At 42.5% G+C, this 21,910-nt stretch overlaps 1 protein-coding gene across 1 annotated transcript in view; it reads left to right on the top strand.

Moving 5' to 3' along the window:
* The window catches only part of LOC308649644 (uncharacterized protein), a 180,712-nt gene that overhangs the window by 44,768 nt on the left and 114,034 nt on the right, over positions 1 to 21,910 (top strand). The window contains exon 3 of the mRNA XM_081295370.1: positions 8,753 to 8,899. Within this exon, the coding sequence (XP_081151496.1) occupies positions 8,753 to 8,899 (147 nt within the window). The remainder of the gene's footprint in view (positions 1 to 8,752; positions 8,900 to 21,910) is intronic.

Below are 21,910 nucleotides of genomic sequence, written 5' to 3'. Positions count from 1 at the left end.
TAGAAGACCTAGGTGGATGCTATTTTCTGTTTTTGTTTTGTTTTCAATCATGAGTATGGAATTTTTTCAAATGCGTTTCTGCATTGATTGATGTGATCCTGTGACTTTTCTGTACTTGTTCATAGGGTGGTTTACACTGATAGATTTTTGAATATTGAATGAGACCTGCATCCCCGTTGGTCAGGTATGTATGTTTTTATGTTTTTGCATCTCTAATATGAAGAATATTGGTCTTCAGTTTTCTTTTTTCTTAAACTGTCTTTTTGTATTTTCTTGTGCTGTTTTGGGGATTGGGTAGCACTAGTTTCACAAAATAAATTGGGAATTGTTCCCTCCTTCTTTTTCTGGAAGAGTTAACATAAAATTGGTATTAATTCTTCTTTCAGTGTTTGGTACAATTCTCAGTGAAACCATCTGGGCTTAGAGATTTTTTTGGTTGGTGAAAGGAAAGTGAGAAAGCAGGGGACAGGCGAGCGAGAGATGAGGGACGGCGGCCAGGCAGAGATTCAAAGCTGACAAATAAAGGCCCTCTCTCTGTAGGAGAGAGAGGCCCCAAGATGTCCTGAGCTCAGCTTTTGTGGGGTAGGGGTGGAGCTGGAGCTGTGGCGCTATGGGATTGGCTCAGGCCATGGCACCATGGGGCTTTCCAGAGCAAAGGGGCCTGTCCTTCTGGGATTGGCTCAGGTTATGGTACCATGGGGTAGGTCACGAATGGGGACAGGGGAGTTCGGGTAAGAGGAAGTACAGGAAAGCAGAACTTATCTCCTAAGATGGTGGCTAACATTGAAGATGGCTGTTCGAATGTTAAATCAAGACCCTATAGTTGGGACTTTAAAAATTATGCACTGGATTTTCTGAATAGTTATGTGATTATTCAAATTACCATTTAATACTGGGAGTGTTGTGATAGGTGGGGTTTCCATTTTGTCTGGGTGGTCACACTGATGCAGGTAGGGTTGTGGTCCCTTGTCACTCTTGTGAGGGTTTCTGCTTTTTCATCTGCGTGTCATTGGCTGGAGGAAGATGTCCCATGTCCTGACTACTTCTTCCATCTTCTCTGCCATGACCCTGACGGGGTGTTGGCACATCTCAGAGCCTGGCAAGGTGAGGTCCAGGCTCTCCTGCCACTTGGGGCAGGGTGAGGCCAGGTTCCTGTGGCATGGGGCTGGAGGACAGCAGGTGTTGTCTAAATGTTTTCCATCTAGCTCAGCTGGGCTTTTGGTTAAAGAGGGAAGGCCTCTCTGGGCCATTTTTTGTGTGTATCTGTTGGCATTTCAGGGCTGCCAGCTTCCTCAGGGGCAGGTCTGTGATATACAGGACAAAAGAAACCCGGAAGCCGGAGGGAAGCCCAGCGCAGTCATTCCTCAAGAGTCCCAAGGTTTCTGCTCAGCCCGCTTCCTTCTTTCCAGCGTCCAGTCTTCTCCCGCTCTCTCTATAGGCACACAGGTCCTGATGTCCTGCGCTTCCAGCTGTAATTCGTGGGAGAAACAGGGAAAGCACACCTGCTCTACCTTCCTGGTGGGTGGTATTTTAAAAGATTACACTTGTGCTATGTTGCTCTGATTTTTAAAATACCATATGCTCAGTAAGATTCTGATGATACAAAAAGGAGAAAAAGGAAAGTAATAGAAGGCGGGTAGGATCTCGAAGTATAGAGAGGGGAAAAACAGCATGGGTGGGGGGGTCACAGAGCTTTTCATTTTTTTACAACTTTAGACCCTTTCTGTCTACACTTTTCTCTGTAACTAAGAGAATAGAGACAGATTTTCCTTTAAGGAAACCTGATCTATGCAGCGTTGAATTTACAAAATGAATAGATCAGGATGCAATTCTGAGTTTTCTCTAAGTTACACAAAACTTCTCAGGGACTCAAGTGTTATATAAAGTCAGCTTGGAATAATTTTACTTAATAACCACTTTGGGATTCTTGGCATAAATATCATTCACATCCATAAGTACAACAAACTTTCACTTAGAAAGTGTTCTGCTATCACAGATTATGTTGCATGTGATTCTTGTTCAAATTAGTCCTCACATGAAGGCCCTGCTATTCGAGTTGACCAGAGCAATCTGAGGCAGATATCATTCCTGCATCCTGACGCCAACATCATAACAGGGCTCTACTGAATTAGTGGAAACATTTTCCATGAGATTCTTGCCCTGGTGTAAACTGCAGTCAGGCGTTGATGTTTTCACATTAGCATCCCCACGCCAAGTATTACTCTAATGGTGTTCTCATGTCACACAGCACTGGGATCTAAATGAGTTTTCCTAACAGAGGCCTGCTTCAAAGGTGGCCCAGCCATTTCATACCATTTCTTCCATGCCTCCGCTTCAGTGGACATTTCCCTATCTCGTTTCATCTTCCTGCAAGAAATAACTACAACCTGCAACATGAATCACCCATTTTAACTATGTTGTAAATTGGTTATTTAAAAACTAGAGACGGTGTTTTTGATAGTCAAACTGAAATTGGGGGAAGGGCAGAGAGTCCAGTCCTCAAAGGACAAAAATCTACACTGATCTTAAAAAGCAAAACACAGCACAGTTTCTTGACTGTTTTTCCACAAAAGCAAGTCATTGTATTTCCATTCCTGGCCATGTCAGCAGTGACGGGCCCCCGCACCCCCACCATTTTTTCAAGCATTGATTGTTGACTTCCCCTGACACCCCATCACAATCCATTAGCACTGAGAACTGACAAGCCCAGCTGCAACAGCAAAATGGCAAGTTTGAAAGAAAATATCGAAAGCACAGGCAAAGCTGGGCTATTAGGACCCAAGCAAGGCCTGAGCGCGGCAACTCCCTCTCCCCAACCCCTGGACGCCATTGCCAAGGTCAGCAAAGTCAGTACATTTTCTTTAATCCAGACTCCAAGGCCTTGAGGAAATTGTAAGGAGTAGTGCTTTATTTTTACTTTCATTTTCGAAGGAATCAGGTTGAGGAATATGAAAACAGAATTGGCTAAAGTGCTTTTGCTGAGAATGCTAATACACGTTATGCCTCTTTTCAATCCAAAGCATCTTAGACATCAGGAGCTCAGCGGTGCTAGGCTCCTAGGGACGCGCTTCTTTAGTTATGAGTTCTTTCCTCTTTCCCTTCTGCAGCGTTCTGTGGTGGGAGAGTCACAGTACCGCAGCAGTGAGCGTTGTCATTGTACAGTTGCTGGCCCAGGGGACGGGAGCGACAGCGCCAGCTTTCCAGAAGCCCTGTGTTTGTGGAGATAGGCGTTCCGGTGAGGGCAGCCAGCTTGTCAGAATCTAGAGTCAAGGCACAAGTTGAATCTCAACTTAGTGAGAAAGCTGGGTGTAAGTTTGGCACAGTCAGAGCCTGGGAGATGAGCAGCTGGGCTCCTAGTGGCTGTCGTCCATTTTGGTGAAAGATCTCACTGCAAGTGGCCCAAGTGTCCTGAATAGATAAGAATAAAGGGCGAATGAGAAGCCAGGATTGAGGAGTTCCCGTATCCCCACCCCTGTGGTGGAGAGGGTGCGGTGAGAATGTGCCCTGGTGACAACTATGGCCTCTTCAGGATGCCCAGCCTTGGGCGCTGTTGTCACTGGGTGGTGGTAAGACAGCTGTAGGCCGGGAAACAGGCGTGGGTGCCATAGTGAGTTTTATGGCCCACTCTGCCTTCCAGCCTGTGGGTGCTGGGGCTGCCCTCTCACCTCCAACCTTGTTTTGTGTCTTACTAAGCTTCCTACTGTTTCTTGCTGGTCCAAACCCCTAGGGGAGGGAAGTCTGGAGTGACAGCCACTCCGGAGTGCCTGGGGTTCAGACAGGCCTGCTCCCTTTCCAAGAAACAAGCCTAGAAACTCTCCTTGGCTTCTGACATTCTCCCCTGATTCCAACAATTCTCACTCTTTAGACAAGATGCCTGCTGTGGCTGAGGAGGGACCCATTCGGAAATCTCAGTCTCCTAGGCTTTTTGCTCATTGGCTTGCTGGGTGCAGGCTGGGCCCTGGTAGATGCAACTCCTTAAAGAGGACCATGAGACCTTCTGAAGCCGGGCCTGACTCAGACGGGGAGCCACAGTATGGATGACCTGCCTGGTACCTGCTCTTGTATCCATCTCGCTAACCCTAGAGGTTGTGGCTGCTTCAACTCTGAGCCAACCCTGTTCTTCATTTGCAGGGGCCTCTGGGGAGGCCTGGCCCCACACTGTCTTCCGTGTTCAGATCATGACCTTGAACGTGATTACAAAGACCAGTCTGTCCCAGGGCCCAGGTTTCTGTCCTTTCCTCCACCTCCTAGACCTATTTCTGGGTCATCTCCTTGGATACCACCTGCGTGCCTGTTTAGACCTCTTGGATCACCTATTCTTCCCCTGCTAAAGCAGACCTTGGGTTTGGACTGGCTTTGGATCTTTGGCTGAAGGCATGTCTGTATGGCTGAGGCAGTCCGGGCTCGGTTATCTTTGGATTCTTGGCCCCACATGCCAGCTCTTCATTGAACCTTCCTGGGCTTGCACTCATGCTCTGGCTCCAACCCAGATGACCCATCCTGCAGATGAGCAGTTCAAACCTTGCTTGTTCCAGTTCATCTAGAATGCTCCTGCATTCAGTCTTCATAGAACTTGTTCTAGTGCATTCTGTGACTCAGCCACACCTACTAATGTCCTGAAGTTTCTGACTGTCTGGTCCCCTCCCCTGCACAGAGCAGTGGGAGGGCAGAGCTTCTCTGTGGTCACAGCACAAGGGAGTGCAGGGTAAAGGCCAGAATCATGAGCAAGGGAGAAGTTAAGCTAAAAAGATGGATCCTAAATGGGCCACAAAACCAAGCAGACCCTGGCCCTCGGTCCCATCCAGAGAGTGCTAGGAGAACCCCAGGAGAAGGTGATGGGCTTGGGAGACAACCAGAAAAACGCTGGTGCCTGGCAGGTGGTCCTGGTGGAGTCCAGAGAGCGCGTGCCAGAACCTCTGGCTGTTATTTCACATGCTCTGGCTCTTGTTTTTGTGAGTGAGGCAGGTCCATAAAGCTGCTGCAATGTGACAGATATTGGCTCATCACCAGTAAAGGTTTATTAAGTACCTCTGGCTGCAAGCCCATGTCCTTGCAAGGTGAGAGCTGAGATTCCGAGGAGTCCCCGAGTGGAAATTGGAGGTGTGGTAGTGGGACGCACAGAGATCATGAATTTTCAAGGCTCTCTGGGGAACAATCCCTTTTTCTTGTTTCAAAAAAATAGATCAAAACAATGAAGAAACAGAGAGGGAGATAAAATAATTGTGTATTTACTGCATGTTAGGCAGTGAGTCTCTGTGTACACACACACACACACACACACACACACACACACACACAAACACACCCATTTGGCAAAATCCTACGAAGCAGGTGAGATTAATGTCAGTGCCATCTTATTATAGATGAGGCAACTATGATCACAAGATTGAACTTTCACACATTTCTCACGTAGACGCTTCACGACCCCATCATAATTTTCTCCTATTTAAGAAGCATCTAGGTAAAGTTCAAATTTAAATGATTAAAATTGGCTTTGGAGTGATAGACACCTTGCTCTTCCACTTAGCCAGACCTGGGTCCTACAAGCCTGTTTTGAGGGAGAATTTGTAACTTGCTCTGTAGACATGAAAAAGTTCATAAGAAACAAAATTGATAGGAAAACAATGGAGAGAATAGCTCCGGGTTCCTTGGGTTGATTCTTTGTTAATGATCAAGAGGTGCATTTAGGACAGTGGCTGATAGATCAGATCAGATTTTCATCTTTGCTGTTTGGTGTCATTTTCCCCAGGCTTCCACAGATGGAGAAGAAGGATGTTGAGAACTTGGCCTAATAGTATGAATGTTTCTATAACATGGCATGTGCAAAAGCAGAAAGGAACACATGAAAGGAGGAAGGAAGCAAATTGGAAATTAGACTGTTTCAGCTGGGCACAGTGGCACACATCCCAGCAACTTGGGAGGCTGAGGCAGGAGGATCGCAAGTCCAAAGCCAGCCTCAGTGACTTAGTGAGGCCCTAATATAAATAAATAAATAAAAATAAAAGGATACAAAGGGCCGGGGATGTAGCTCAGTAGTTAAGGGCTTCCAGGTTCAATTCCAGGTAACAAAACAAAACAAAAAACTGTTTCAAATATTAAATCAACAAAGCCTGGTAGAGCCTTTCCCCTAACTTTGAGTTAACATGAGACTTTCACCTAAATTTGGCAAGTGGGAGGCAAATCTACATTTGCTGACTTGGATGGGGTTCAGGTAGCAGGGTTTCTCTGCTTACCTGGGGAGCACTATGGACTTGCAAACCCTATTATAATAAAATCTACAGATCTGGTGACTCCTGAGTATTCCTCCAGGTGCATTATTGGGCAGACCCATGTGTGAACCCTTATAAGCTGTGACTACAATTTAGAAAAGCCGGGTCTTGGAGTGTGAAAACACCAGGATGCATCAGGAAACCTCAGAGAGGGCCTGGTTCCATCGTGAAGAAAAGCCTCCTTTGAGAAGCTGGGCCCCCATTGGATGCAGACAGTGATGCCCGAGAGTTTGTGCAAAGTGTAGGACCAGGCCCAGCCGCAGGACAGCCCAGGAATGCAGCATGCAAGCTTAATGACTTCCCAGCTACCTCCAGAGCCCATCTCAAAGCCGATAAGTTACCCTTAAGACACATCTTGGCCAGGCGCACCTGCCTGGCTCCCACTCCTGGCCTGGAGCTGGATGCCCAGGTCCTGTGTATCCTACAAGGCCCCAGCCCCTCCCCCTGTGCCCCGGAGTTTTCCTCATTGCAGTAAAACCTTTTCCACCTGATGTTCTCAGCACAGTGGTGGGAGGTGTTTGGTGTTTTCATCTAGTCACCCACCATTGTAGAAGGGACTCAGCCACTTCAAGTATTGCCCTAAAGCTCCTCTGCAACAGGGAACCTTGTCCCTGCCACCCAGGTGCCTGCCTGTGGGCCTGGACCCTGCTCATGGGCTCCACCCCATCCCCCTCCTGGAGGTCATTGTTGAGGTGAGCTGGGCCCTGAGCTGAGTTGCTTTATGCATGTTTTTATTTTTATTTTCAGTGTAGCAGTGTATTTAAAGATTTTAAAATTTTGCACACATACATATTTTATTTAAAATAAAATTCTCTCACTATTATTTCACAACTTGTTTTGTGGTGCCTGTGTTCCTGGGTCTTTTTTTAAATTGGTTCTTTTTAGTTATACATGACAGTAGAATTTATTTTTATAGCAGCTCAATTCACAGTAGCTAAGCTATGGAACCAACCTAGGTGCCCTTCAACAGATGAATGGAAAAAGAAAATGTCGTGTATATGCACGATTTTAAATCCCCAAAGAAACTCTGAGGAGGCTACCATTCTAACCCCATTATCTCTAGAGATGTCCAGGAGCCTGTGTAAGAATGTTCCCCAGGCTTGGCTGAGCCCGGAGCCAAGCCAGGCTTCTCCAAGCCTTCACACGTTACTGTCTCCCCTGCTGTCACCAGAGCAAGCCCTTCTTGTTCCTCTCTGCAGAGGAGTGCCCCATCTCCTCATAACTTCACTCAAAATCTACCTGTGATCTGGCCATTTCCCCCTAATAATCTCTCCGAATAATTCAGTATTTCAGTTTCCATAAGCACAATTTAAGGCCGACTGCTTTATCACTGAGAGTGGAGACTCTTAAATCAAAGACCTAGCTGTCTTTAGTCCATTCCAAGTGACATGTTAGGTTTGATTTGTGGTTTATGAGACAAAATGGTAAAAGTTCCAAATGGATGTATCCACTGCAGTTTTTAATGTATTTCAAAATAAGTTTGTACATAACCAGGGATTATGGAAATCATAATTATATTGATGTTTACAAATAAATCATCTACCTCTGTGGTTAATTATATATGTGAATTGTTTGTGTGTGTATACGTGTACAGGTACATATACATACATGTATACACACACAAATGTACATATACAAATAATTTGGCCACTTGTATCTATATACACATATTATCTATTCTCCCACATCTGTGATTATAAATTACCCAACAATTGAGTGCAATTAGAATTTGGACCAGAAGTAAAATGAAGATGACATTCAACCTGAAAAAGAGGGATATTCTTTGTGAAACAGATTTCAACACAAACTCTTCTGAGATGGCTTTATATACTTTGCATAAAAAAGTATTTTGATTTGATTTGTGAAATAATTGTCTTTGCAAAGTTGTAAGTAAATACAATCTTATTTAAAATGCTTGGGGAGGCAGACAAATGGCTAATTACCATATGAAAAATGTTCAAACTTATGAGTATCAAAGACATGTAAATTAAAAGAACACTGAGTCTTTTTTGTCTATCAAATTGGCAAGTTTAAAACATTATACCCAGAGTTTGTGAGGATGAACATTTGTTGGAAGAGCACTTTGGCAATATGTGTAGATATGTGTACATAAGTGTATTTAAAATGTTTAGACCCTTTGTTTAAGTAATCTTGCTTCCAGGGCTTTTTCTAAGGAAATCTTGAAATATTTATCATGCCACATTGTGTATAGTAGTTACAAATTAAAGACTCCATAATAGGGAATAGGGAAACAGGGTGGATCTAGATGCTGTATCTCTACCTAGATAATCTATGTAAAGCATCTTTAATGCATTAAGTAAAAAGGCAAGCTATAACCCCATCTATTACATTAGCACCATGGTTTTATGAAACAAAATGTTTGTAGATGTGTATAGAAAAACAGCTAGAAGGAAATGTATCAGAATGTTCACAGTGGTAGCGGGTCCCGTTGGCTTTTAATTCTAGTTTCTTCGTGTTGCCAGATTTCTACAAGAGTAGTCCTGTCTGCAGAATGCCAGACCTCACCCTGCAACATTAAGAAGTGCACTGGCTGGGCGAGAGGTCGGAGTCGGTGGGCAGACAGCTGCCCTCAGGACACAGACTTTCAAGCTGGGACTCTACCAGAGGAGGTGAGTGGGGGCATCTCCCCTGGGACTCCTGTCCTGAAGCCAGGCCCCGAGTGTCCTGTGCATGAGATTAGAAGCTGACAAAGTTCCAGCCAACCCACTTGGGTCCCAGCAGGGAGCAGGCTGCTTACCTGTGGTGATGTGCAAGCAGAAGCACCCGTGGGACTGGGAGGTGGACCACCTTCTGTCCTGGCTTGGGGTTGGGAAGAAGGAAGACCCAGCATGGGACAGCAATGCTTCTGTGCTGTGGATCTCTGGAGACCCCGGAGGAGGCACCAGGCTGGGAGGGAAAGAGCCTCCTGTGCTACTGGGAATGATTTAAGCTGCAAGAAACTGGGGCCTTGACCCCACAGACGCTTATTACTTTTTGTAATAATGGGAACACTAGAAGCTGATCTTGCAGCTCAGCAATGCCACCAGGGACCCAGGCTCTTGTCAGCAATCGCTTTTCTGTTGAGTTTACTGTTTATGCCTTAGGGTTGTAAGATGGCTGCTGCTGCTCCAGATATCATAATCCCCATCCCTTCAGGAGCCCCGAGCAGAATCTCCATTGCATATTGTTAGGAAAACTGGGTCACATGTCACCCAATCCCCTTGGCTTCAAGGGAACCTGGAGAATTGACGTCCTGCAAGGGGAGACAAATGGGCACAAATGCCTTAAGCCAGCTGTGATCTCCTGGCAGGACACATTCATTCAGGTTACAGCCGGGATTTGTCCTCAGAGAGGTGGCAATGGCTATGAGGTAGGCAATACCTATACACAACAACACTCAAACAAGATCAAAAGAATTCCTGCCTGAAAACTGTAAACAATAGAGAAGTAGGAAAATTACTTTAAAATAAATACATTTATGACCTTCAATAAGTTACAGAAAGAACTATAAAACATGAATTCAACAGGCAATTGGATCAAGAATAGATGTTGATGGTTGGGCAGAGTGGAGCACATCTGTACTCCAGTGACTCCAGATGCTGAGGCAGGAGGATTGCATGTTCAAGGCCAGCCCGGGCAACTTAGCAAGACCCTGTCTCAAAAAAAAAAAAATAAATAAAAAATAAAATAAAATAAAATAAAATAAAGGGCCAGGGATGTAACTCAGCAGTAAAGTGCCCCCGGTTTCAATCCCTAGTATTAAAAAAAAGGCAATCAAGCAAGAAAGAAAAGGTGGATATAGATAAAAATCAGAAATCTTGGAAATGAAAGTACAGTCATCAAAATAAAAAAGCAGATCTTACAAATGAAATACTGATCTGGGTGTAGTTGAAGAGGTTGAGATGGAAGCCAGACTTTGCCTGTCACCTGGAAAGCCACAGAGAGTCAGAATCAGGAGGGACGTGGAAGGAGAGCTGAGAGATTACACGTCATTATGATGGATATTTCTAGAAGACAATAAAGAATAGGAGAGGAGCAATATTTGAAAAGATGGTTAAGACTTTTCCAGAATTAAAGGTAAACATGAATCCTGGCATGAAAAAGGCATTTTGTTAAGCAGAACTAAAAGAAAACAAAACAACAAACCAAACTGAACAAACCTACCCAGACCTCACACCAGAGGAGCTCAGAGAAGAGGGGAAGATGGAGGAACTGCAGCCAGCCTGAGGGCAGATTCTGCAGGTGCCTCTGATGGAAGGACCCCTTGAAGGTCTGAGGGAAAACAACTCTGAAGGCTGACTTCTGAACCTGGCCATGGTGTTTTCAGAGGAGGTGCAGAACAAACCAACCAACAAAACTCAAGTACCACAAAGCAAAGCAGGAACACCCATTATCAGGTTACCTAAACAGCAACATTCAAATATGTAAATAGAATAAACATAGGAGGAAATTGATATGATCTTAGGAAAGCAAAGATTTCTCAGGACATAAATGAACATGAAGTGTAAGAGGAAAAAAATGTTAAGCTGAAATATATCAAAATTAAACACTTTTGCCCTCCAAAAAAAAAAAATACCATTAAGAAAACAAGAAGGGGCTGGGGATGTGGCTCAAGCGGTAGCGCGCTCGCCTGGCATGCGTGCGGCCCGGGTTCGATCCTCAGCACCACATACCAACAAAGATGTTGTGTCCGCCAAGAACTAAAAAAAAATAAATATTAAAAAAAATTCTCTCTCTCTCTCTCTCCTCTCTCACTCTCTCTTAAAAAAAAAAAAAAAAAAAGAAAACAAGAAGCTTTGGAAGCGAATATTTGCTGTGCACAAAGGGCTTACATCCAGGATCTATAGACAACACCTGATCCCAAATAGAAGAAATTTAACAAACACTTTCATAAGAAGATAAATAAAATGATCAATGAAGACTTAAAGATATGATTATTGTGATCAGCTGTCAGGAAGGTGTAAAGACAGAACCACAGTGAGAAAACATATTAACCCACCAGACTAAAAAAGACTAAAATTTTAAAAGATGAAATACCCAGTGCCAGCAAGGTGGTAGGACAAGTGGAACTGCTGTTGAGGACATAAAATGTCACGACGACTTTGAAAATCTGTTTACTAACTTGTTAAGAAGTTGAGCATACCTACAAGTCATATTCAGGCACTCTATTCCTAGGTGTCCATCCCAAAGACAAGAAAACACATATCACACTAATGTTTGCACAAAAATGGTCACAGTAGCTTTAATCACAGTGGCCAACACCTGGAAATAATCCCACAAACTATCAAATGGTAAATAGGTAAAGAGTGTGTGGAATATTACTCAGCAATAAAAAGGAACAACTACTGAAACCAACAGCAACATGAGTAAGCCATTAAGTCATTCTGAATGCAGATACAAAGTCACGTTAAAGCCAAATGCAACAGAATGCATATTGTACTAGTTCTATAATTTGAGAAATCTGTAGCCTATGGATGGGGTGGAAGGATGGGCTGCATATAGGTACCAAGAATTTTTAGGGGTGATGGAAATGTTCTGCATTTTGATTGCGGTGAAGTTTTCTGAGCATTTACATTTAACAAAACCCACTTGAATGGGTGCCATTCATTGTATGTCAATCATTCCTAAATAAATATAATAAGGAAAAAATAAATTGGTATAAAATAAGACATTTTCAGACATACAAAAATAAAGAAGTTTATATTTTATTAAGTCTTGATAAAAGAACTTGAAAAGTACTTTGGAGGAAAGAAAACAAATGAATCAAAACAGCAGATATATACTGTAAGGAGTTTAATGCTTCAATCAGAAAATCCTTTGAGGGTACCTTAGTTCATTTTTGTAATGCTATAATAGAATACCAGAGACTATGTAATTATGAAGAAAAGGAATGGATTTCTCACAGTTTTGGAGGCTGTGGAGACCAAGGTTGAGGGTTGCATATGGTGAGGGTCTTTCTGTCTTTCTACTGTGTCATATGGTAGAAGAAACCAGAAAGCAAGAGAGGGGGGTGGTGGAGGACGTGTGCATGTGTGTGTGTAGGGAAAGGGCCAAACTTATTTTTTTATCATGAACCCCTCCTGCAATGACTAGCCCCTTTCTACCATAATGACATCACAACACAGGGACTTTGAGGGATACTTTCAAGTTATAGCAGAGAATCTCACAGACCTCATACAACCAACTAGTAACTTCTAAGTTTAACTATTGTTTATCATAAAGATACCAACTGCATTAAAGTAAAAATACTTGGCACTGGGGTGGTGGCTCAGTGGTAGAGGGCTCGCCTAGCACGTGTGAGGCCCTGGGTTCCATCCTCAGCACCACATAAAAATAATTAAATAAAAACAAAGGCATTGTGTACAACTAAAAATAAATAAATATTAAAAAAGTAAAAATACTTGTATAAAGAACTCCCTATGTCTAGAATAACCCATACTTCCATAAACCCAGCTTGCTTGAATTAGGAAATACTGTTATTTATTCATCATTTTATGGCATTTTCAGTTTTTTAGAAAGGAGATTTCTTTGTGTTCTCTCAAAATGTGTCAGATGAAATATTATAATTTTGTGCATTTGTAATTTTTAAGGAATGTGAAAGGTAATTAGAATATGAAAATAATGAAAAATGGTATTGTTCCCAAGACCTCAAATCATATTATTAATATCTTGTAATTGCAAAAGACCTCCCTATTTCTTATAACCTTCAGATAAAGATTTATTGAATATTGATTTTATTTTTTAAATATTTATTGTACCACTTAACCTATGTAGATTGCTCTGAATTCTGTTTGTTGAGTACCATTTATTAGGCACTGAACTCAACAGACTTAAGGCATAGGAGATTGGACCAAAACTTGGTCTCAACCAAAACGAGGCTGAATTTCTCCAAGAACTGTGCTAACCCTCTAGATCTCCAGCCTAACTGATAGGGGGCGGGATATTGTTCCTCCTCTTGCTGCTTTGGTGTGGTGTGTTCCTAAAACACATCTGTGCAGCTCAGAGGCCTCTCCTTTTCTTAATCCTAAACCATCCTTTTGTTGGGGGGTGGGGTGGGGAGTGAGCAGTGTTCTATCATTCCTGGTACACACGCTGTCTCCTTCCTGAAAATTGAAGAGTAAACGCGCACCAGCTCGTGGGTGAGCGGTGGTTTCCTTACAGCAATTCATAACGAACTAATGTCATAAATCACAAGGGACTGGCCAGCACCCAAAACGAAATACCCTTGGCTTCAGACCACACGTGTCTGCTGTGTCAAGATGTGTCCTGTTTATTCCAGTCACAGAATATTAGACCTGCAAGGGAACCAAGAGACAAAAAAGTTTTATCACCTCCCGTTGCCATCTTCTCCATAAATTGGTAATAAACACACCTAAGTTTCCTTCATTACAATGTGATAGATTGTAACAGCAACTCCGAAGGTCCATTATATAAATCATTTAAATAGAGATTCAGACAATTTGAAAAATCCCCATTAATTACCAAGAATTCAGTAACATTGACACGGCGAGGTTCAGTTTGCACTGCACTTGTGGATGTAGACACTTAAAATGCAGATTGTGACCCAAAGGAGCAGAGAGGCTCATTAGTTATGTAAAATCCTTTCTTTCTTTAGTTGTGATGGGACGAGGATTGTTGAACTGATGGATGGCCACTGATCTTGTGAGGAGGCTGTGGCATCTCCTGTGTGACACACTGGTTGCACTGCAGTTTTACAGCCTGACGGGATTTGCTGTCACACCTGGATCCATCCCGTAGTGGGCACCTTTGGTGGGCTGAGTGCTATCGAGGAGTAAAACAGTTAGCGCCTGGCTTGGAATGGGAGGGGGACCCTTCCCCCTCTTTTTGCCAGTTCCTGGAATATTTCAAAACAGAGACCAGGAATGATGCATAGCGCAGCCCCTCGACGGGCGGGGGATTTATGAGTGCTCTTTCCCAGGGCAGCCCATTTGTTTGGTGCTCCTGAGAGTCAGCATGTCCCTACATCTGCACGTGTTTTCCCTAACACAACGTGACGGATGACTTCCACTTCGGCTCTCCACCCTGCTGGCAGCTCTGGTCTCCTCTCTTCAGTTACTGAAAAGGACGCCTCCTTCTCCACCAGCACCGAGTGTCCTGAGGGCAAGGGCCACTCATTCCTCACAGGACTCCAGAGCCGTCTGCTCCGAGTGGTGAGACTCAAGGCTCAAATGTGCATGTGCACGATAAATAGAGGCAGGGTGCTGACATTTGGGCCAGGCAGATAGGCTCTGCTGTCTGCCTGGCTCAGTATGTCCTGCCTTCCTGCCCAGAGGCCAGCCCTGGGCACTGGCGTTGCCGGGGTACAGAGGCTTGGACTGTCTTCTCCACCACTTCCCAGCCTCCTGCTCAGCTCCGCCTCCCACCCTCCTCCTTCCTCCATTGCAGCCCTTTTGGACTTCGGGGGTCACACACTTGCCTCTTTTTGCCAAAGAGGCCTCTATTTACATTGCCTCCCCATCTGGGCTTCTTGAAATTCTACTCATGGCACCAGATCCATTTTAAGTGTCATTTGAAATATTTATAGGGACGACTTTTCCTCCTAATGTCTGTGATTTCTCCTTCCTGGGACTCTTAGGAAATCTGAGGCATGTTTTGGCACGTATCATTCATCTCTCCGTCCTTGCCTGTGCAGACAGCTGTCCGTCGACCGTGCCCGGCACTTCCCAGCCACTGAATTAGAATATGGAATCCCACAGTCTATGCTCCTCTCCAGATTATTATTCTCATCATTTCTGGTGATTCCACATAGATTGAATCCCTGGGTCTCTCAGTTCTTTTGTCTCCTTGCCTCGTGGGATCTGAAGTTTCACAATGGCTTTGATGTGAGTCCATCTATTAGACAGAGGATGCTAGATACTGGTGGATTCTTCCAATATAGAAGTTGGTGTCCTTAAACTTAGGGAAATTTTCTTGAATGACTCACTAGAAATCTACTCCCATACCATTATGAGCTCTGTAAACTAATCAGTGAATTTATCTACTGATGTGGGTTAACTGGGTGGCAACTGTAGGCAGGTAGGTTGTGGGCTAGAGGAAATAGGTCATCAGGAGAGTGCCTTTGGGGTTTATATTTTGCCCATGGGGAATGGAACTCTCTCTCTGCCACCCTGTCCTGAGCTGCTTTCCTCCATCATGCCCTCCACTGTGGTATTTTACCTCCTCTTAGGCCCAAAGCTATAGAGTTGGCCGACTATGAACTGAACCTCTGAACCTGTGAGCCAAAATAAACTTTTCCTCCTCTAAACTGTTCTCATCAGGTCTATTGGTCATAACAATGAAAAGCTAACTAAAGCAGACATACGTTATGATAATAATTATGTGTCAAATTGACAGGGTTAAGGGATGCCCAGATAGCTGATAAAGCATTATTTCTGGGTATGTCTGTGAGGATGTTTTCAGAGCAGAGGAATTTAAATCAGTAGTCAGAGTAAAAATGATATACCTACACTAATGTTGTTGTGGGCCAGGAGAGAATAAAAAAGTAAGGATGATTGGATTCTTTTTCCTTCTTGAGCAGGCACATTTATCCTCGCCTGCCCGGGGGCATTGGAGCTCCTGGTTCTTGTACCTTGGGGACTCTAAGACTTAGGCCAGTGGTCCCAGGTTCTCAGGCCTTTGGACTCAGACTGAATTTTACTACTGACTTTCCTGGGTCTCCAGATTGCAGACAGCAGATGGTGGGACTTCCAGGCCCGCATAATCTCCTGAATGAGTTCCCTTAACAAAACTCCTCTCCTATATGTGTCTGTATGTAACCTGTTGGTTTTTCTGGAGTACCTTGACTAATTTCAATGGTATCCTCCTGTATCAATTCTCATTTTTCTTATATTTTCTTGCTCATTTTTAATTTCTTTGTTCTTTTGCTGTTTTCTTGGAGATTTCCTTGATTCTTTCTGTGAATCCTCTGATGAATTTTGCACTTATATTATCAAGGTTTTATTGATGAATTTATATTTTTATTGCAGTAAAATATACACAACATGAACTTTATCACTTCAGCCACTTTATGTGTGCATCTGATGGCATCCTGTATGCTCACCATGTCCTGCTGCCACAGCCACTGTTTGCTTTCAGAAGTTTTTCATCATTCCAAATAGGAACTCTGCACCCTTTAAACAATAACTCCCTATAGCCCTTGGTAACCTTGCTCACTCCTGTTGCCCCTATGAACTGGCCTATTCTAGGTACCCCTTATAAAGGGAACAATCCACTGCACTCTGCCACCAAGCTGCACTCCAGCTCTACTTGTCCTTTTGTGTCTGGTTGATTCCACATAGCATGTTTTTAAGGTTTGTCTGTGTGATAGCCTTACCATGATCCCATTCCTTTGTATGACTGAATGTTTCATTGCATATACGTCCTCAACCCACACTTTGTTTTCCCTTCATCTGTTGGTAGACATTTGGGTGTTTCCACCTGTTGTCTGAGTTTCTGCGTTCAGTTCTTTGGGTATGTATCTAGGAGTAGAATTGCTAACTCTTATGATAATTTTGTGATTAACTTTTGAGGATGTGTCAAACTATTTTCCACAGAAACTGTACTATTTTAAATTCTTAACAGCAAAGTATGAGGGTTCCAATTTCTCCACATCTTCACTGATGATTGTTATTTTTTGTCTTTTTGATACTATCCACCTGATGGATGTGAAGTGGTATCTCATGGTTTTAATATGCATTTCCTTCATCACTAGTGATGATGAGCATCTTTTCATCTTATTAGCCCTTTAAAAAATCTTATTTGGGGCCAGGGTCTTAGCTCAGTGGTAGAGTGCTTACCTAGCATGTGTGAAACACTGGGTTTGATCCTCAGCACCACCTATAAATAAATAAATAAATAAAATAAAGATATTGTGTCCATCTACAACTAAAAATATTAAGAAAAAAAATCTTCTTTGGAGGAGTGTCTATTCAAGCTCTTTATTTTGCCCTTTATTTTGGCACTGAAGATTGATCCCAGGAGTATTTGACCACTAAGCTACATTTCCAGCCTTTTTTATTTTTAATTTTTGGGGCAGGTCTCACTAAAATTGCTCAGGACCTCAGTAAGTTGCTGAGGCTGGCTTTGAATTTGTGATTCTCCTGCTTTAGCCAAGTTGCTGGAATTACAGGTATGAGCCACCATGGCTGGCTCTTTGCCTGTTTTTGAATTTGGTTGTTTGTTTGTTGGTTGCTGAGTTATAGCAGTTTTAAAAATACAGTCTATATATCAATACCTTGTCAGATGTATGATTTACAGATATTTTCTTCCATTCTGTGGTTGCCATTACTCTGTTGCTTGTGTCCTATGATGTGTAAAAGTTTTCAGTTTTGATTAAGCCCAATTTGTCTAGGGGGTCTTTTTTTGTTTGTGCTTTTGGTATTGTATCCAATAGATCATTTCCAAATCCAGTGTCATGAAAACTTCTCTCTGTTTTCTTCTAAGGGTTATATAGCTTTTTAAAAATCTCTTAAACTTAGGTCTTTGATCCATTTGAATAAATTCTGCATGTTGTATCAGGTAAACATCCAACTTCATTCTTTTTCATGTGGATATCCAGTTTCCCATCACCATGTACTGAAAAAACTGCCCTTTCCCATTTGAATGGTCTTGGCATACTTCTTGAAAATCAATTGAGCATACATGTGAGGGTTTATTTCTGGGCTTTCTCTTCTATTTTATTGTTGTATGTTTGTTTTTATGCCTGTACCACACAGTATTGATTACTTTAGCTTTCTAATAAGTTCCCAGGACTGCGAGTTCTCCAACTTCGTTCTTTTTCAAGTCATTTGGATATTTTATGTTCCTTCTGCATTCTTGATATGGTTTTCTATTTCTGAAAAGAACACTGTTGGGACTCTCATAGGGATTGTGTTGGAACTTTGTATAGTTCCGTCATTTCAATATTACATCTTTCAGTCCATGAACATGGGATATCTTTATTTATGTCTTTTCAATTCTTCTCAGCAATGTTTTATAGATTGCAGTATGCAAATCTCCTATCATCTTTGTATTCTGTAATAAATAAAATAAAATTTCTGTATATTTGATTCTTTTTTGAAGCTGTTGTCAACTGCCAGAATTTTAATTTCCAAGAGACTTTTTTCTTGTAAGAATGCCCTCTCCCTCATCGTTAAAAAGAAAATAGAAACCTATTCTTATGCCTTGGATGCAGTATCTGTTTTTACTTCTCTGAACGTTTGAATCATACTCACACTTTTGAAAGCTTCTCTCCCTCTATTTATTCCCTGACAGGCTGCTGCCTCCTGTTTACTTTGGTCTCTGTCTTCTGTATTAGAAACTTTCCTTGAGGTCTTGTTGTTCTAGCCTGTCTGCTTGAGATTAAAAGTGCATACTAAGGACTGTTTGGGTGGGGCTCGTCAGTCTGGAGCTCCCCTTTGGGATGCTGTAGATGGGCTGTTGTAGGGAACACTGGGGTCAGAATCTGGATATGGATCTGCTTCTTTGTCTGGTCAGACTCCTCAGAGAGAAAAGTGCTGATCCCCTTCCATAGAGTAAAGGTCTGGCTGCAGACTTTGCCAGCCTTTAAAAGATATCTACAGAATAAATCTCTCCAGTTCTCAGCCTTCCCCATGATTAGCCTGAAAGTTGACTTTCTTCATATCTGTTAGGGCAGTTATAGCTTATTTCTCTGCTTTCTAGTGTTTTTTTTTTTTTTTTTTTGTGGTGCTGGGGTTTGAACCCAGGGCCTTGTGCATGCAAGGCAAGCACTCTACCAACTGAGCTATATCCCTAGCCCCTCTGTTTTCTCATCCAATTCTCCTTCTTTTGTGGAGTTTTGACTTAAAAACAAACAAAACAAAACAAACAAAGAAAAACAACACACATGCAAACAACCAATGGGCTTCGGGATTTGGAATTTTGTCAAATGGGAGAAATGAACATAAGCTTCTGGCTCCTTTCCCCAAAGTCAGCTCTAGAGAAAATGCAGAAAGTAGAGGAGAATGTGGAACCTAGGAGCTAAACAACTACAGTACAAAACCAAATCCAAATCCAAAGCCAGAGAAAACCTTGGGGGAGACTGTTGGTATGTGTAGGACGTCTTACTCTAGGCAGGGCATGGCTGGGGTCTTCAGTGAGAAGATGAGTGACTCTTTCCCATAATGTGACTTTGGGACAACTCTTGGCAATCCCTTTACTGGAAACCGGTACAGATAGTTGATATATTAGAGGGTACAGCCTGAACCCTGCTGGAATGAGGAAGTGCTGAACCCTTGTTGGGCTGACCTCAGTTACCTGCCCTTAGGCTTATCTCTCCATACCTCAGGACTAGGGGTTACAACCCATGGAGAGTCAAACTTGGCCGCACTTGAGCATTACCTGGCAAGCTTTATAGATCCATTCCAGCCACCGCCCCCCAGATCTTAACTATTTGGAAGCTCTAGATATGGGCCCAACATTTCATATATTTTAGAAGCTCCCCCAGTGATTCCATTATGTGTCAGGTGAGAAGCACTGTGTTTGCTAGTGAAGCACTAACCTCAGGAGTTTCCAGGAAGGAGCCCCAAGTGCTTCTTTGGTGTCTAGGGCTTTCTTGTGGGGCTACTGCTAAGTCCACCCAGGATGTGGCCTGCCTTTAGCCTCTGCCACTCTCTGCTTGCCTTCACATAAATCACCACCCTGAGTAGATATTTCCAGGACATATGGGCTTAGATATCAGGATAATTCAATACTTAAAGAATACAGTGTCTCAGAACTGGGCCACATATAACCTTCTGAAGTAGATTTTTTTTTGGAAAGATGGACCAAAAGCTTAAAATAGGAAAAAATATAATATATTTAATATAAACATATGTATATATATATTTTAAGAGATGAGGAGGAATCATTTTATTTTCAGTCTTTCTGTGAATCTGGTTTTAAGCATGTCATTTTGAGCAACATGTGGTTGCACCTTGCACTTTTGACATTGAGCAAAACTGTCGTCTTTATTCAGTGGTTTAACTTATTTAAATTCAATGTAATTATTATAATGAGATTTCTTTCTGTTATATTTTCCACTTGTTCTGCTGTCTTCCTATTTTCCATCCGATCGACTGAAATTTTTCCTGCTGCCTTAATGGTTTTACATTCTAATTTTGTTCTCTAGGTGTTTACCTTTAACTTAAGAGCATACCCCTGTTTATTTATCCCTGTTGGTATCTGAAGCCAATTAATTTCCATATTCTTGTTCTCAAAGACTGTTCATAAAAATATTGTCTAGAATTGCAAATTTTTTATGGAAATATTTTCTCTTTTTTTGCTTGTTTAGCTGTAGTTTTAATTAATTTTTTAAAATAATTTAAGACAACAATGAAAGTTGATTCTTTGTTCTCCATGCCTTTTTCTGCTTTTCTTGGTCTTTCTTTTTTTATTTGAGTTCTTTCTCCAAAAATGTGTTCAATGTGAATGTTTCTGTAGCAAACTTTGAGGTATATTTCTAAAAAACACCTTTATTATACCTTACATTTGAATGACAATCCAGATAAATACAACATAATAGGTTCAAAGTTCTTTTCTTTCTATATTTTAAAAATATCACCCCATTGTCTTCCTGAATACAGTGTTGCTGTTCAGAATTCTGATGTCATTTTGATTCCTTCATTTGATGCCTTCAAAATAGAATAGAAGTGTCTTGTAATAATCAGTTTATCTGGCATCTAACTTTTCCGTATTATTCTCCTCGGTGGACCAAGACATACCCTTTAGAATTGATCCCATTGTGTTGCTTGCTTCCTCGGGATCTGCTCTTAGTAAAAGTTTTTGTAGACCTATTTGCATACCTAATTCTGAGTGATGAATGAGACTCGGTGAATTTAGGTACAAATAAACCCTCAATAAGGGTGTGAAAACTCCCATGGTGGAACCCCAACAGCAGGCTGTAGGAGCCTGCAGGTGGTTGCTTCGATGGTCTTTCTGACACCCTTTGGAGCAGTCTAGGTTTATGTAGAACTCACTGAATCCTCTGCCCGGAGTCTGTGGACTTCACAAACATCAGGTCATGCAATCCTCGACTCTTATGGCTGGATAGGACCTCCTAACCATAGATGGAAAAGCTGAAGGCCCGTGGGGTTAAGGGTCACGCAGCCAGTACATGGCAGTTTCAGGGTTTAAGTCCAGTCTGACTCCAGTATCCGTGCCCCTGTCTGTTTTACCCACTCATTCTCTCTTGCCACAGGCAAGGAAGGCACTCATGCTAGACTCAGAATAACCAAAGTCTGAATTCACCAGAAATCTGCTGAGTGCTAGCCTCATGCTAAGCAAATTACATATTTTTCAGAAGGTTATTCAATGGAGTCATTCCATGGCTGACCTTGGAGTCCTAGGCAAGGAAGACTGATGGGGGGATCAGCAGCTCTTCTGCTGCTTTTTGTAAGAAGCCACTTGGAAGGGTACCAAGGTGACCCTTGAGGTCAGGTTTCATGTGGTGGTAGGCTGGTTTCCCAAAGCCCTGTTGGATTTGTATGGAACCTCCAGCCCTCTTCCCCCTGAATTCTCTTTTTTTAATTTTTCTTTTTTTTTTAGAAAGAAAGAGAGAGAGAGAGAGAGAGAGAGAGAGAGAGAGAGAGAGAGAGAGAGAATTTTTAATATTTATTATTCAGTTTTCATCAGACACAACATCTTTGTTGGTATGTGGTGCTGAG

Source organism: Spermophilus citellus (genome assembly GCF_964194105.1).
Source record: "Spermophilus citellus genome assembly, chromosome: 5".
Taxonomy (NCBI): Eukaryota; Metazoa; Chordata; class Mammalia; order Rodentia; family Sciuridae; genus Spermophilus; species Spermophilus citellus.
The sequence above is the reverse complement of the archived record's forward strand: the minus strand, read 5'-3'. Positions and strand labels throughout refer to the sequence as shown.